The sequence below is a fragment of the Natrix helvetica genome (genome assembly GCF_964273705.1).
Source record: "Natrix helvetica genome assembly, chromosome: 1".
Lineage (NCBI taxonomy): Eukaryota > Metazoa > Chordata > Lepidosauria > Squamata > Natricidae > Natrix > Natrix helvetica.
This window is the reverse complement of record NC_138548.1, coordinates 285,975,986-285,993,622: the sequence shown is the minus strand read 5'-3', so window position 1 is coordinate 285,993,622 and position 17,637 is coordinate 285,975,986. Positions and strand designations below refer to the sequence as shown.

The window sequence follows — 17,637 nt, the reverse complement described above, 5'->3', positions numbered from 1 at the left end:
ATAGGGCCTAGCTACCTGCGGGATCGCATCCTCCCACACACATCCCTGCGGCCAATTCGCTCTCACAGGGAGGGCCTTCTCCTGGTGCCGTCCACTAGGCAATGCCAACGGGCGACACCGAGGAGTAGGGCCTTCTCTGTGATGGGCCCAACCCTCTGGAATGACCTCCCCCCCGACATTAGAACCACTACTGATCTCTGCTCCTTCCGACAGAAACTGAAGACACACCTGTTCCGACTGGCTGGTCTGGCATAATTTATAACGTCTACCTCCTGGCATACATATATGATATTGGGATTTTAAATTTTGTATATTCTGATTTATTTATTTAGCTGTACAGTTTGGCATATTTTTTATCCTCCTCTCATATACGTATTTATGTATCTATTTATTATGTTTAATTTGTTGTATTTTGATACGGACTGTACACCGCCCCGAGTCCCTTTCGGGAGAGGGGGCGGTCTATAAGCGCTAATAAATAAATAAATAAATAAATAATAATAATAATAATAATAATAATAATAATAATAATAATAAAAAATAGTAGAGCATTTTCCATCTTCCCGTTAGACCAATTGAACATAGGATAGCTTTAAAAGGACCTATATCTCTTCTTGAAGTCACACCAATTTATATAATAATAATTTGTTAAATTTGTACGCTGCTCAACTCTCAACATCTCTGGCTGGCTCACAACAATTAAAGAAATAAATTCCAATAAAGATAAAAAGGGGAAAAAAGCAAGCTCAATGAATTAAGGGGTCTCACTCTACATTGCCAAAGGTCTGGGTCTTCACAGTTCATCTAAACAACAGCAGGGTGATGGCCATCCAGATCGGAGGGAGGGGGGGAACCTCATTCCAAAAGGCAGGCATTGATATAGAAGAGGGACATTTGCAGGGTCCAAGTAGATGATATTGTTTAATCAAAGGAACCCAGAGTGTATAAACTCTGTAGGATTGGATCAGCCAGGCAGATATTATGAGAAATAATTATCTCAAATAAGCAGGCTGTATGCCATAACTGCCAAATAGGAGTGTCAATAATTCAGATTTGCATTGCTCTTACCTATCCATGGATTAACCATTAAGCAAAGTAAGTATATGCTTATGGTGCCAAGGGAAGAGGGCACCATAGAGTCCGTCCCCATCCCCCCCCCCCCCGGCTATCTTGCCCTTAACTTTTTTCACTGCCATGCAATATTTTCCAGCTCTTGTTAAGACCTGGAAGGGCCAAGGGCACCATTGTTAGGCCATGTGTAAGACATCAATTGGACTTAATCTGGCACTGTTCTTACCTGTAGTTGCAATGCAATCAAATCCAACAAAAGCATAGAAACATGTAGCAGCTCCAGCCAGAGTGCCTGAAAAGCCATATGGCATGAACCCTCCAGTTCCATATTTCAAGGTTTCATTGCCAGCCACAGTTCGGTTACTTTGAAAAAAAACAACACATTAAATCAATCAATCTGAGAAAGAGCTGAATTAGTACAGTTGATTGAATTGGGGCCTGCGAAAGATGTATGAATGAAAGAAGGATGTACAACAAAAGTATAGATAGGAAAACAGTGGATGCTCAAGGAGAGAAAGAAAGTATTTTAAAGGAGCGTTGTTTTTCTGGGGTAATCTTGTTGAATTTAACTACTAAAATAAATTAGAGTGCTATGGGGTATAGAAGAAGGAATGTTAAACTGGGAAAAGTTAAATTCAAATCCTAGTTTATCTGTGAAGTTCATCATTCTTCTTTAACTTAATCTATTTCCCCAGATACATGCTATCCTGATTTCTCTAGAAAAGGAGAGGTTCAGCTCACAAATGAAATAAATTCTAACAATAAACTGAAATACCATGAATATGGTAGCTTACGGAGAACATTTGCATACTTAAAGCTTTTTCTTTCTTTTTTTGTAAATTGATTCTGAATCTTTTGAAAATATATTTTGTGGACATTTGTTGCTTTTTACTTGAGCACTGATCAAACTAGTTTCTTACCTAAGGTTACTGTCAGTTAGCCTTTGCAGATCATCTTGACTTAATCTCCAATTTTTCAGATCTCCTTTGAATAACCCACTAATTGTTATGAAGATAACGATGGCCAAATTAATAGTTGTAAAGACTTTATTCACTGTAGTAGATTCTTTTATACCTATGGAGAGGAGGCCTGTGGAGTAAAAAAAAACATAATTAAATTTGTGCTAAGCTCTTATTGTTGTTAGGCACTATCCTAAATGAATTGCATATGGCACCGTCTGAAAGCATACGTCAAGAATATCTGGACATAGTGTAGAAAAAGCTCCCTTTGCAAACTGAAAGTACACTTGCTGGTTCTAAATAGCTTGTAAAATATAATTGCCAAAAGAACCAAAAAGAGATATTTTATTTATTTATTGGATTTGCGAATGCCACCTAACGCCAAAAAGATTCTAAGCGGCATTCAATAAGTCTAATACATAAATTAAAAATTAAAAGTATCTAATTGTCCAGACCAAAATAATACTCCCCAATATGCAGAAATTCAGCAGTGCCCAGGTCTAGAACCCAAGCCAAGTCTTAGGAACTTCTTTTTTTTTTAAACAAAGTTTTATTGGTTTTTTAGAAAATAAAGAGGAAAAGGGTGCTGGAAAAGGTTACAAATTTTGGCAGTTGCAATATGCGGCAGGTGTCCCCTCCCCCCATACTCATGGTATACATTTAAACAAAATTCAGTACAAAATAACAATATTTAGTCAGCGTATAAATTCATATAGTAGTTTCAATCAATTTATATCAAGCAAATTTTCTTGTTCATTTTTGTGATCTGAGTTTCCTTAGTATTGCCCCTTCTCCCCCCGCCAGCAGAGCTCCGGCCCCTCCCGTGTCCTGTATGTCTGTTGTAAGATCATCTGGTTTATCTAGGAGTGCTTTGTTTTTTGTCTTAGGAACTTCTATGGTAGAAACCAAGGCGAGTGGGAGTCTTAAGTATCTCTAGGTTAGGGTTCATTACAATTTTAAAGGATGGGGCTACATCAAGCACTTCAATACAATAGTAGAGTTGGAAGGGACCTTGGAGGTCTTCTAGTCCAACCCCCTGCCTAGGCAGGAAACCCTATACTGTATACTTCAAATAAAGTAATAATGGATTGTGGAGGTGCTTGTTAAAGGGACTACAGATCAGAATGCAGGTTTTCCATATCAAATGTCTTCAGTGCAATCTTCAGTATCTCCCAGCAATGCTGTGAAAGGTTTCTGGAGTTCTGAAAGCAGTCCGTATAACCCAAATGGAACATGGTCCGCTCTGAAATAAAGCAGGCATGTTATATTGTTACACAAAACATGTCTGGGAAGATAGCTAGAAAATATTTAGAAGAATCTCACTTTTTAAAGCTCGGGCAGATTTGGAAAGCAAATAACAAATTTTGATTTAGTATTTTAGTACTTAGCAAATGTCAATGTCTTCCTGTAGCCTTTTCAAACCCTATGTCCTCCCAATGAGTTGGAATTTAACACCCAAAATTCACATCCATGCACATTAATTCAATAATGAATAAGAAGCCATTCCTTGTACTGAAAACACAGGGCATGCTAGCAGGCATAGTAACAACAGCAGCAGTAAATCTAGTGAGCTTGTGAGTGGCAGCTGTAGGGTTGGGTAACTGTAACTGAGATTCTGATATCATCATTTAGGGCTGCCTAAGATGAAGAACAAAGGGCATAGTAAGAAGATAAAATTGTTTGCTTCTAGAAAAATGGTTAAATTGATATGGAGTTGGTTTCTAATAGTTACAAGATTGAGAAACAATCGTGCAAACATACTTGTCACCAGAAAAATTAGGCAAACAGCAAAGATATCTGGATATTCAGCCAGACCTGGGATGTTCAAGGTTAGATGTATGTTGAAAACATTCCTCAGATTTTTGCCCAAAATCTCATCAAAAGTAGCACTCCATGCTCTGGCTATACTGGAAGCTCCTATAGAGAAGAAACCAGGTATACTAAACATTGTCATATATCAGGCAGAGCATATCAAACTTAAAGAACAACATATTTGCACAGTTCTATCATCTCTTCTTTGAGCACACATTTACATTGCACAGGAAGATGTTGATAATTGCTGGATTCTATGCAGGAGGAGAGGAGGGGAGGAGGAGGAAGAGGAGAAGAAAAGAAGAAGAGGAAGAAGGAGTTGTAAGTCCAGAGGCAGCCTAAGACAAAAGTTTAGTGTATGACTTGAGATGGGTGGCTATAGAAATTGAAAAAATAAACAAACTCATCCCACCACTTTAAACATCCCACTCATATACAACCTAAGATGCAGAGTCCAATTCTTCAATTTCACACAGGCCCCCAACTGCACACAGACCCACACAAGCAGAAGAGGGCTTACTACAAAGCTGCCACTTCGGTGCATTTAAAACACTTTGAAATATACAGTGAGTTGGCTTTGTGCCTCCTAGCATTCACAGGTCAAAAAAGAAACCTCATGGGCAGAATTACGCTAGTGTTCCTCTTGCCTAGTCTACACTGCATGGCAGAAGGTCTTTAGATTCGACAGCATTTTCAACAATGGCATTTTCCAGGGCAGCCCAAAGAGATGGGGTTTGGAAGCTAAATGGGCTATAATACTGAACTTCATTCTCTCTAGAAATTCACATCTACTTAAGCACTGTCTGGCTATCTTTTCTTTTCTTTTTTTATTAAAAGAGTTTTGTACAAACAGATTTTCCCCCTTTTCATCCCATCCCCTGCCATACAATGTAAATCTCATACAAATGCTATACCCCCCAACCCCCCCGCAAAAATTCACATTCAAATATTATACCAAATACTTTGCCCCCTCCCCTCCCCCCGTCTTAAAGTAAATTACTCGTAACCCCTCTCCTCCCAACAAACACAATATAAATTTCTCTTAGATTAATAATAACACATTGATCCCATTTTCTAAGCTAATTTAACATCTGGCTATCTTTTCTTAGGCCTAAAGAGCCTAAGATATAATTGAAATCTAACACAGTACTAGAATGGAGAGGCTCATGCCATGATAATACCAATTACATAGGACAATAGCAGGTTCCACCCAGTGACGAATGCACATAGCTCTCCAACTGCGATGTAGCTGTACAGATATGCTGATCCTGTCAGAGGCACCCGGGCTCCAAATTCAGCATAACACAATCCTGCCAAAATGGATACCATAGCAGCAATAAAAAAGGAAACGATAATACTAGGTCCCGAGGTATTCTTGGCTACTTCCCCTGCTAAGACATACACCCCTGCACCTAGAGTACTGCCCACCCCAAAGGCTACTAAATCCAGGAGAGTAAGGCAGCGGTGCAGGTGTGATTCTCTGTAGCCATTGGCAGTTACTACTTTCCGACGAGAAACCATCTGAAAGAGGGAGATCATGGGACTCCAGACTGGCATCTGAAACAGAAAGAGAAGATCCAGATTTTCTTCTATATGTGATATCCTTTCAGCTATTTGAAGAGTGCTATCATATCCTTCCTGTGTCATCTCTTCTGATTAAACATAATGGCAACATATGGTCCAGATTTGATGATAATCTCAACAACTGAGTTCATTCAGATAGTTATTTATATTTATCTTATGAATCTTTGTGTTTATTTTTGTCTTTTTCTTCAGTATTCAATAAAGAAGCATACTTTTTTGCCAGCTTGAGAACTGGAGGATTGCATATTAACATGGCTACTAGGAGAAAAAACTGAAAGATGTTTTACATCAGTGGTGGGTTTCAAAATTTTTTAGAACCTCTTCTGTAGGTGAGGCCTGCTTTGTGGGAGTGGCTTTCCAGCCATGTGTCTGGGTGGGAGTGGCTTGCCGGCCATGTAACTGGGTGGGAGTGGCTTGCCAGTCATGTGACTGGGTGGGCATGGCCAACTTGTAAAATGTGAAACTCACTTAACAACTCTCTTGCTTAGCAACCAAAATGTTGGCTCAGAAACTCTGGCATTTGAAGCAAGCAAGTCTTAAAGCTGTCAAGTTACAAGACCCTTGCACCCCTAACCCTTTAGAAAAATAACCCCCAGGGGTGTTCAAACTTGACAGCTTTAAGACTTGTGGACTTCAATTCCCAGAATTCCTCCTCCAGTCATGTTGGCTCAGGAACTCTGGCACTGAAGTGTGCAAGTCTTAAAGCTGTCAAGTTACAAGACCATTGCACCCCTAACCCTTTAGAAAAAACCCCCCAGGGGTGTTCAAACTTGACAGCTTTAAGACTTGTGGACTTCAACTCCCAGAATTCCTCCTCTCGCTCTTCATCTTGATGATGTGCGGACGGGTGGGGGGAGGGAGCTGGAACCGGTTCTAAATGGCACTGTAGATTTGTGAAACCTCTTCTATAGAAGAGGTTAGAACTGGCAGGAACCCACCCCCATTTTACATGTAAACTCTTACCTTACAAATTTCAGTTAGATGCATGGACAAGCAAATGAAAGCAAAACCAAAGATCTTGAAATAATTATATAATGCTGCATAAAAACTCATTCTGGTGCACTTTGCAACCAACATTTCCTTAATCATTTTAATGTATGCCATATTTTGATTTAGGTGAATCAATCTTAGAAAATGCTAATTTGGGGGCTGCGTAGAAAATAATCCCCTGATGGAAACATACAAATATATTCAATTAACCTGAGGATGGTCCATATAGGGCTTTGGAGCCAGTTCCAGATTGGTGTGAATCCCATGATATCCCACAATAGTCTTATTGTAGAGCAGCTACAGCATAGTCCATGCAGAATTGCAGTTTATTTTGGAAATGAGCATGCTGGAACTCTGCAAAGCTTGGGGGCAGGTCATTTCTCATTCTTAGAAATGTCTGTTTGCTGTTATTTTCTTTTCCCTTCTAACTCTGCAATGTCTTTATGCTGAAGTTTGTGAATAGAGAGAGAGAAAGCTATAAATAGTCTGTCCATCTAAGGAAAATATGCACAGTGGGTGAGGGAAGGAGGGCACTAGTTGAATTTTATAGTCTGTGCTCTTCTAATGGGCAGCTGCAGAATCATCTGGAGGTCTTGGAGGCTGGAGGCCATTGAGAAACTGGTGAAAAGGATCTGGAGAAAGTTCAGGAAGTGACAAGGGCAGATGTGCATAAAAATACTCAGATATTCTCAGACAAAAATGACTGAATAGAAAGGTTGAGTATGTTGCTGTTCTCTCTTCAATCAGTAGGTTGCAGAGTTGGGTAACATAGTAACCCAAGGCCAATTTGAAGATGGGTTTTAAAAATAGACTTTAAAAAAACTGCTATTCATACAATAAGCCATCATGGTACCTATTCATGAATGTCATGAATGAAAAGAAAATACTGAAGACTGATGCTTCAATCAGAATGATCAAAGCTGGAATACATACGCAAATTAATTTGACTGCCTATTATTTGACCTGAAGTCAGGTACGGTATTCTTTTTCAATTGTTCTTCATAGCAATAGCAATAGCACTTATATACTGTTTCACAGCCCTCTCTAAGCAGTTTACAGAGTCAGCACATTGCCTCTAACCATCTGGGTCCTCATTTTACTGACCTCGGAAGGCTGGAAGGCGGAGTCAACCTTGAGTCTGATGAAATCCAAACTGCCAAACTGCTGGCAGCCAGTGATCAGCAGAAGTAGCCTGCAGTACTGCATTCTAACCACTGCGCCACCGTGGCTCTTCGTTACGCCTTTTTCTTGATCTTGCTTTCTAGCAATTAATCTGCTTTTATACTTGCATCTTATTTTCTGCCTTACTTCTCCAGACTTTAAAGATGCTCACTTTAAATATGGATTTTGATTTGTAAACATGCCAAATGATAAAGGAGTGTTTTTAGAAAGGAAGATTATTATTTCAAATTAATCTAGCCACTTAGTCTGTTTATAACATTCCCAAATCAACACCCTACTCACTTGTTATCCGTTTACAGTTGGTTCTCGACTTACAACCCCAACTGGGACCCGAATTTTGGTCATTGACCAAAATGGTCCTTAAGTGAGGTGACCATGTGGCCGCTTTTTTCAATGACCACAATCCCAGTTCTCCCAATTGTGATCGCTAAATGGTCATATGGCTCACGCTATGACCACAAAAGGCTCTCACAGAGGGTGAGGGAGGCTCTGGGAGGCCTGCCATGGTAGAGATACAGATACAGGTACCTGCAATTGTACCTGTACCTTTTAAAGTTTAGTGCCATTTTGGTCTAGTGGTTAAGACACCATGTTAGAAAGCGAGCGGCCCACCTGACTTTCATGGCTAAGGCCTCTGAGAGATCACGTGTTCTAGTCCCATCTTAGCCATAAAAGTCAGGTGAGTGACCTGGGGCCAGTCATTCTCCCTCAGCCCAACTTACCTCACAGGGGTGAGTTGTGAGGAAAGTAGGAGGAGGAAGGTATATTGGACATGTTTCCCATCTTGAGTAATTTGTAAAAATAATAAAAACAAATAATATACAGACCCACTGGCATGGAGAAACTGCCAAAGCTGGGAGGACTGGCCCCTCCCCACACTCTACCACACCAGGGAAGTCCGAGCCCTTTCCCCAACCCACCCTATTTTGGGTCGACTTACTTTTGCCTTTTCCTATCACTGCTGATAAAGCCTTTCTAACCTACAACATGATTGCCTTCACTAGCTTTCTGGCCTGAAAAAGAGCCTTTCTAGGCTTTATCCTTCTAGAACAAAAGAGAAAAGAGCCTTTCTAGCCTTCGGAATGAAATAGAAAAATCGCCTTTCTAGCCTTCAGAACTTTTCTAGCCTTTTTGGCCTAAAAGCTAGGCAAAGCGATCATGCTGAAGGCTAGAAAGGCTCTTTTAGCAACTGCAGAAAAAGATACAGAGAAGTCAACTTGGGGATGGCAGGATAGAAAGAGGGCCTGGGCGGGGGAGAAAGCTAGCCAGAGGGCAGGCTAAGGCCTAAAGAGCCATGGCAGCTTTGTACATACCAATGGGCCAGGTGGGCTGCTGAGATGGAGGAGAGAGACAGGCAGTTGGGGAGGGCTGGACTGCTGTGCCCTTGCAGCTGTAAGGGTGGGCATGTTGTCAAATGCTCAAATTTTGATCATGTGACTGTAGGGGATGCTGCAATAGCTGTAACTTCAAGCAGGGACTTGAACCGACTCAAATGGACATTGAATGAACAGTTGTAAATTGAGGACTACCTGTATTCCAAAATACTTTTTAAAATTCTTAAACTTGCATAAAACTTCTTTCACTAAAGATTGTAGGAGACTCATCAAGAGTATGAAACTTGCCATTCTGAAGGTTTCTAATATAAAATAAAACAGTTAACGATTTCTAAAAGTTTAATTACAACATATACAAGCCTTTTGAGGGAGCCAAACCATGTCTTGAGCCAAGATGATGACTCCTTGGTCCCCAGAACAATAAATCTGCTGTGGACTGCTGCCTTATGTCTCCTGGCAGAGAACTTTCCTTCCACCTTTCCCAAAATTAAAGCCTTTTCTACAGAGCTGGGTCTATAATGCATCCGAAATACAGTATAACAATCTAATTATGTCAAGGAATTCATTAATTTCTATCCCCAAATTATGATAGTAGCCTTGAAATGTTATTACAAAAACGTATTGAGTCCCAAAAACAGTATAAAATAAAACAAGTGTTGATTAAAAAAAGGTCAGGTGTCATGTCAAAGATTTTCAGAAAAGGCAGTAGAATTATAATAGATATATGCTTTAGAGCAACTCCCAATCTTACGGTTATAATTGCTGGGAATGATAGCAAAAAAGTAGCTCAAAATAAATAGAAGGCTACTTTGAAGAAGGAAAGCTGCTTTGGAATAAACTGAGAAGTCCGGTTTTGGAATAATTAGCAGTTAATGTTCATGGTGAGAAGTTAAATTAGTCCTTACCATAATGTGCATTAGACAGATGCCCAATTTTCATACGAGATTGCACTTTTAAAAATAAATTACTCATCAGAGGTTAATCAGACTAACCTTCCTCTTTCAATGGATTTAAGAAAACCCACAGGACAAGGAGGAATTGGTAACTAGTTACCAAGTTACTGTTATTATGAGAATGAAATGGTTGCTGCGCATCTGGCATAAAGGCACACACTGTAGTTTGCAGATCTCAACACTGAAAACTAAAAACACAAGAAAACCATGTATGCCACATCAGAAGAATGAAACATTCGGTGTTATACATTATTTAACGAAACAGCATTTGTTGAGGGACAGGAGGCAAGCAAAGCTTTTTCATACATAAAAGATCATATTTCATTGAGCCAGAAGATAATGTTCTTTAAAAAAAAAGTGGAAAAATTATAATTATCCATATATGGTCAGAAAGTTAGATTTAGTGGGATGTTGCCTTTGGTTTAAGTCATATGACCCATCTGAGGTTTTGAGCTCTTGTTCATTGCTGCTGCTGGTGCTAATGTTTATTAGTGCCAGGTCTGAGGAAAATCCTCTCTGGTGGGAGGCCTCCCTTGACTTTTGGCAAGCAGGAATAGGCCCTACTATTAGGCTAACTGAAGCTGCCAATTTTGACAGCTATTTTGGAGTAACCTCACATAGGTAATTAGTAGATTTGTTGTGGTGACTTCTAGAGAGGAAGAATTTTTCTGCATTAGATGTCAATAAAACTTGGTTATTTTTGTGGGAGTTTGTCACTTTAGAAAAGGGGGTATTAATTTCTTTTTTCTACCTTCTGCTGCAGCAGCAGCAGCAGCAGCAGAAGCAACAGCTACTACCGCAGCCAGAAACTTTTCATTAGCACCATCTTATGGTTATGAGGCAATAGCTAGCATTTTTCCAGGCTGTTAAATCTACTTTCCATTTTCATTTTCTTCAGGGCTTCAGAAAGATGCTACACCAACAACACAGTGGAAATTAAAATAGCATTTCCGTGGCATTATTCATTATCCATGCTAGATGGAGACAGAATTAAAGAAGGTCAGGACAAATCTCTATGGTGGGCTCATGACAACTGCTCAAGGTTGCTGGACCAAGTTCTAATTAGGTTATTTAGATATTCATATCATCCTACCTGGATGATATGGACTAACTTGAGTCAGTCTTCCCCAGCCTGGGCCCTTCATACGGTGAGATGAACATGACCTTAAAAGTGATTTTCTCTGGATATTCTGTCTATTAATCTAATCACTTCCTTGCCACAGTGGAGGAAAGTGATGTAGGTTTAAACGTTGCATTTTTATTTAAACCCAAGACATATAATAAGATTCATTTTCCAGAAAAAGGTGGGAAAACATTGGTTTAGGTTGCATTCTATTAAGGACTAAATACATTTTTTGTGTGCGTTAGAGGAGGGGGCATTCACGTTTTTGCTGCACCCTACTCTCATAAACATGCTTACTCAGAAACACTTCAACAGAATTCCATCTGCCTTAATGCTGGACCCATGTGCAGAAATTGCAATTGACCGATTAATCAAGCAACTGGGAAAGACCCTTTGGAGGAAAGGGCTGAAGAATTTGTTCTTATCTGTATCTGCAGGATAAAATCGCTCAGATCCGGACAGGCTTGGACTCTGACTGGATAGATTCAGGCGAGTCAACGGGGATGAATCTTGTGGAGACAATCTGGGATGAGTTTGACCCTGTCACCCCTGAGGGCATGGACAGGATTATGGTGCTGCCACTTGTGTGCTGGACCTGTGTCCCTCTTGGTTAGTTTTGGCTTCCCGGGAGGTGACACGAGGCTGGCTCCAGGTGATTACCAATGCTTCATTGAGAGAGGGGTTCTTTCCCACCGCCTTGAAGGAGGTGGTGGTGAGGCCCCTCCTTAAGAAGCCTTCTCTGGACCCAGCTTCTTTAGCCAACTATCGTCTGGTCTCCAACCTTCTCTTTGTAGCAAAGGTTGTCAAGAGTGTGGTAGCACGTCAGCTTCCCCAGTACCTGGATGAAGCTGTCTACCTGGATCCGTTTTAGTTGGGTTTCAGGCCTGGGTACAGCACAGAGACGGCATTGGTCGCGTTGGTCGATGATCTCTGGCGGGCCCGGGACAGGGGCTGCTCCTCTGTCCTGGTCCTATTAGACCTCTCGGCAGCTTTCGATACCATCGACCATGGTATCCTACTGCGACGACTCAGGGGGTTGGGAGTGGGGGGCACCGTTTTACGGTGGTTCTCCTCCTACCTGTCGGATCGGTCGCAGTTCGTGTTGACTGGAGGGCAGGGATCGACCCCGAGGCGCGTCACTTGTGGTGGTTTTCTCACCCCTCCTGTTCAACATATATATGAAACCGCTGGGCGAGGTAATCCGTGGTTTTGGGGTACGGTATCAATATGCTGAAGATACCCAACTTTTCATTTCTACCCCAAACCACCCAAACGATGCCCTCAACGTGATGTCCCAATGCCTGGAGGCTGTGCGGATCTGGATGGGGAGGAACAGGCTCAGGCTCAATCCCTCCAAGACTGAGTGGCTGTGGTTTCCGTCATCCCGATTTGTGCATCTTGTTCCATCTTTGATGATAGGGGGAGAAATTTTAGCCCTCTCAGAGAGGGCCCGCAATCTGGGAGTCCTCCTGAACACGCGGCTTAGTTTAGAAGAACACCTGACGGCCATGACCAGGGGGGCCTTTTACCAGGTTCGCCGGGTACATCAGTTGCGCCCCTTCCTGGATCAGCATGCTCTATGCACAGTCATTCATGCCCTCGTCCTTTTTCGCCTGGATTACTGCAACGTTCTCTACATGGAGCTGCCCTTGAAGAGCACTCGGAGGCTTCAGCTGGTCCAGAATGCGGCCACGCGGGTTATCATGGGGGCACCCAGGTGCTCCCATGTTACACCCCTTTTAGGCAGCCTGCACTGGTTGCTGGTTGTTTTCCGGGTGCGATTCAAGGTACTAATTATGACCTTTAAAGTGCTCCATGGCTTAGGCCCAGGGTACCTGCGAGACCACCTACTGCCACCAGTAGCCTCCCACTGTCCAGTGTGATCCCACAGAGTTGGCCTCGTTAGGGTGCCGTCGGCCAGACAGTGTTGGCTAGCAACCCTCAGGGGGAGAGCCTTCTCTGTGGGAGCGTCTTCCCTCTGGAATGAGCTGCCCCCGGAGCTTCGCATAATCCCTGACCTCCGGTCCTTCCGACGCGCCTTAAAATGTTGGCTTTTCCAGCAAGCCGGCCTGGCCTGTTAAAATGTTAGTGTTCTAATTTTTAAAATGTTAGTGTTATATTAATTCGGTTTGTTTCTTGGATTGTTTCTAATTTTCTTTTAAGTTTTGTAATATCTATTTTTTAATGCTGTAGCCGCCCTGAGTCCTTTGGGAGAAGGGTGGCATATAAATCCAATAAAACAAAACAAACAAACAATAATCAGAACCCCCTCCTCTCCCCAAACCCTGCGAAGGCGGCGATCCTAACGCTGTCTGAATTCAGAGACAAGATACATCTTATGCAAGCCATTTTCCTTACTGGTGTACTCTGGGTAGTGCTTCTTTTCCCCCGCTTGTTAGACACGCAAAAGGAGGCTCGCCCTCTCTAGAGAGCGTGGCGTTTCTCTGCAGCAAACATATTTTTCTCCCCCCTCCTCCTCCTCAATCCCGCGCGAGAGGGGAGCGAGGGTGGTGCTAAGGGCCGGCCAGAATTGGAAGATTCCGAGGCTTGTGACGTTGCGGCTCGAGCGGAGCTCGGAGGAACAGCTGCATTGCGCCGAAGCCGGCCTGCCTGCCTTTGATCCCTGCCCTAGGAAGAGCCCGGTTGCCTAGCGGTGGATCCTGCGGCCTCTCCTTTCAACAGCCTTAGGAAGCAGAAGCCTCGGCCCAGCAAAGTAAGGATTTGTATGCCTGCTTATAGCATATAGCTCTCTCTTTCGCTCGGTGAGTGTGTGCGTGTGAGTGAGTGTGAGTGTGTGTATATATATATATATATATATATATATATATATATATATATATATATATATATATATATATATATATATATATATATATATATATATATATATATATATATGCACACGTACGTGTCCTTAAGAGGATATGAACAATCCAGCAATTGTACTGGTAGCAGCTGCTAAACAATCTCATAACTGATTTAGAGGGGAATACTGCCACATGGATTCACACAAGGAGGGAAAAAAAACCCATCGCTAATGACTTTTCTCTATAAATTTATATTTATTGAGGGTGGCTCAAATCCAGGGTATGCGCTGTTTGATGACTCTGTCATAGAGAACTTTTTCTTTTCTCGCTTTCTTCTATTTCTTTTTTTAAGCCTGTTATACGTGGGAGGAGAAGTTATGGAGTTAATTTGGATGGTGTTGCTGTACTAAAGAAAATATTTTCAGGAATTTTGTCAGCATGGTTCATGCCAGTGAAAATGGTTCCAAAAAATTGGTGACCCCCCCCCCCCCCAAGTGTAATTCAGTCTTTGCATCCCTTCATCAAAACAAAATAGGTGTTTGTTTAAACTGTAACCAAATTCTAATCTGAGAGGTGAAACTGTACCTTACATATGTAGGATCTTGAAAAATCTTCACAAACTTTTTGTAAACTGACTGATAAGCTGAAAGAAGGCAGATGCTGCCTATTTGGGGGCTTTATTTCTGCTAATACTGTATAGTTGCATTTGAAAATTATCTTTTTTTAAACTAGTAAGCAGGCAGAGTTGAAATCTTATGGGGGCCCTTTTTGAGGGAAACAATTTTTGGCCTTATTATCTAAACCTCAAGAGGATGTGTTTGGTAGAGATTGTTAGTTGTAGGTATTAAGTCTCATGGAATTAAGTCTTGGAAAAAGAGAATAAATAAATATTATAACATTTATAATGTTACTTCTTTTTGTTTTTAAGGCATTAGCATCTCTGAAAATAATTACCCGGTTGATTTATTAGGAGAATTTTACCCAACTGTGATCTCTTCCAAATGTTCCACAGAATTTCCAGCCAGGGTGGAAAAGACTTTATCCCATTTAAGACAGAATAATATCTTTTCAATTAAAATGCTTGCCATGTAAGTGGGCAAAGGCATCTGAATGATAACTCTAAGCCCCCTATTGCCCTATTCCCCTATTGGCTCCCTAGGGGCTGGGTGGGGTCCTGGATATCAGACAGTTCCAGAAAGTTTTTTTGTATACTTACTTGGAAAGAATTCCTTCTGAATTATATACTACACTCTTTATTTAAATTGGAAAGTTGTTTTCCGATGCTGCAGGCAACAACCATTTTTAATTATTGCTTTCGTAGTACATGACTTAAAAGTCTTTTTAAAAAGTGCTGTACTGTATTAGACTGTTGATTTGTTAATGAAAACTTCATTTTGATACAGATTTTTAGCTGCATTAAGTAATGGTGAGTGAGTACTGGAACAATAGTTAAAAATCTGAGCAAGATGCCTTTTTGTAATTTTTTTCTTCTCGCTGTCTTTAAGAGATCAGGCAGTTCTCAGGAAGGGACTAAAGAAGAGAAAAACCATAGTTATTTTGCAGTGTCTATAATGGATGCTTGTAGGGAAAAATCCTGACTGTCATCAGAAGACTGTGCTCCTATTTATCATTTAATTTCTTACTGATTTTTCCTTTGTAAGAAAAAAAAAGCAATAGAAAGACAGGGGAGGGAGGATCAAATTCCCCCCACCCCACCCCACCCCACCCCAAAAAAGACATATGAAAGTTTTCTTTAAAAAGCAGGGTAATAATCATACTAAAAACTTTAATCTTGAAATACCTGCAGACTGTTCTTAAAAGGTTAATTTTAGGCTATTAACTCAACTTTTTTCTCCCTTTGTGGACATAGTTGCAATTTCATTCATTTAATCTGGCAAATCATTTATGAGGCTGCTTTCAACATTGCTGTTTAAACTCCTGAAAAAGAGTTTTCTCTTTCAGACCACATCAGATTTTGTTAAAAAAAGAGTTTGCCACAGACCAGCGTTCCTGGACAAAATCCAATTGAATACAGAATGAATCTGGGAACAGAGAGGTCAATGTTTCTTTCTTGACTTCAGTTAATGAGAACCAGGCTTACAATTTCATTGTCTGCTTTAATGGATCCTCTTTGGGTGTTGTAGTATCTTTGTGAATGGATTTTTTATACAGTACATGTATTTTAGAACTACACCTTTGATGCCTGCTGTTGTAATGCTTTATGGTGCCTCCTTTCACTGTTTCTATTTATCCTTTACAGTAGTCACATACATTTACCATTTACCTTGGTGTATTTGTCATAGGAAGGGAAAGAGTCTGATTTTTTTTCTTCAGAATGGAAAATCTAACATTTCATAGGATTCTAGTTCTTATTCATCTAGCCTTGATGAATCACTAACTTTGGCACAAATGGGAGTCACCATAATAGACTGAAATGGATGTTTGTCTAATACCCTCACTCCACTGCAGCTTTCCATGCGGTAGTATTCATATGAGAATACTAGTGTGTTCCGTTTTATTTTATGTGAGTGCAGAATATCTCCCATCAGAATACTAAGAATACTAAGAAGTATATATGTAGGCGGAAGAATGTCTTAGTCATGTAATTTAGGTTATTAGATACCAAGATGATTTGTCATATTTAATTCTCACCAGAATTTGGTCAGCATTGGACAAGTCCTTTTTTTCTTCTCAGGTCATGTTAAAAACTTATGCAAATGAGTTTTCTCAGTATGGCAACATGAAATGCAAGATACATAATTTTAGATGATAAACATATAAACTTGGGACAGAAAATGAACTATAGTCTGTCTGCATCCAAACTAAAAGGATTAATTTCTCACAAGCATTCTTACCACTAAATTCTATTATTCTGAACATAGCAACAGCCTTATTTGATCAATATGTCATCCTTGATGGATCGATGCCAAATCCTTCTTACCAGAAGTACAAAGCATTGTTTTCTTCCACAAGTGCATTCAGTAAGCTGTGGAGATGTACAGCTGTTGTTTCTCATTCATCCTGTCTCAGTTATTTTCTGTTTCTGTTGCTTCATATGTTTAAGCATGCCTCATGTGCTTCCCTTTATGATGATTTTTCTTGAACACATTTTGGGAGATATGCCAAAGAAGACATTGAAACATTACTTTGTTCACTATGGAGATCCTTGAAGATAGCAGCATGTGCTGACTGTGATATTGTCTATGTGAAAACTAAACAAAGCCAAAACTGGTTTAGGTTTACTACTCACATTTGGTTACATCATGTCTCTATCTAGGTTAGAGTGAAGACCAAATTTCCTGCCTGCTCTTAGTAGAGCCAAGGTAAAAAAAAAACATGGCACAATTAATTATAAGCATGCATATATTCTAACCAAGAATCATAAGTGGACAGCGAGGGACTTTTATAGAAAATAACACGAACACTTTAGTTTTATTAAATATGTCTTTTCATATTCCACCCATCTCTTTTTACATTTTTTGTTTGCTTTAGGGATTACCTGGATCATCCCTAAAGCAAAGGTGAGGTCTTTTCTATTTTAATAGCCAGCACAATTTATGGTTTCAGTCAGACCATCTGAAGTATGCAACCATCTTTTGTTTGAGTGGAATCTCTTTTTCTTCCCTGTTATATAAATTGTACTCATATAAATGTATTAACAGTCAACACAAAACAGTGATTGATATTCCAGCTTTGACAGTCCTCTCAGATTTCTGTTGTACTGCACTACTAAAATTTCAGGTGCTTCACAGTACCATAAAATGTTACAGATTAAGGGAAGTGAGAATTCATATGCTGGGTTCATACATCTTGCTAAATCAT

The 17,637-nt window shown here is 40.5% G+C and overlaps 2 protein-coding genes across 6 annotated transcripts in view; one reads left to right on the top strand and one right to left on the bottom strand.

Annotated features, from left to right (window-relative positions):
* The window catches only part of LOC309396809 (cationic amino acid transporter 2-like), a 35,047-nt gene extending 21,664 nt beyond the window's left edge, over window positions 1-13,383 (bottom strand). The window contains exons 1-5 of the mRNA XM_081962265.1: window positions 13,367-13,383; window positions 5,024-5,399; window positions 3,792-3,947; window positions 1,992-2,160; window positions 1,298-1,434 (exon numbers count right to left, since the gene is read on the bottom strand). Of these exons, the coding sequence (XP_081818391.1) occupies window positions 1,298-1,434; window positions 1,992-2,160; window positions 3,792-3,947; window positions 5,024-5,399 (838 nt within the window). The 5' untranslated portion in view covers window positions 13,367-13,383. The remainder of the gene's footprint in view (window positions 1-1,297; window positions 1,435-1,991; window positions 2,161-3,791; window positions 3,948-5,023; window positions 5,400-13,366) is intronic.
* Window positions 13,384-13,494: 111 nt separating this feature from the next.
* The window catches only part of ANXA6 (annexin A6), a 44,819-nt gene continuing 40,676 nt past the window's right edge, over window positions 13,495-17,637 (top strand). The window contains exons 1-2 of one of the 5 annotated variants that reach the window (XM_081962129.1): window positions 13,498-13,721; window positions 17,308-17,336. The gene's annotated coding sequence lies outside the window, so the exon portion shown is untranslated. Of the gene's footprint in view, window positions 13,722-17,307; window positions 17,337-17,637 lie in introns of all 5 variants that reach the window. The other 4 variants (XM_081962132.1, XM_081962131.1, XM_081962130.1 and 1 more) reach the window with 4 other exon arrangements.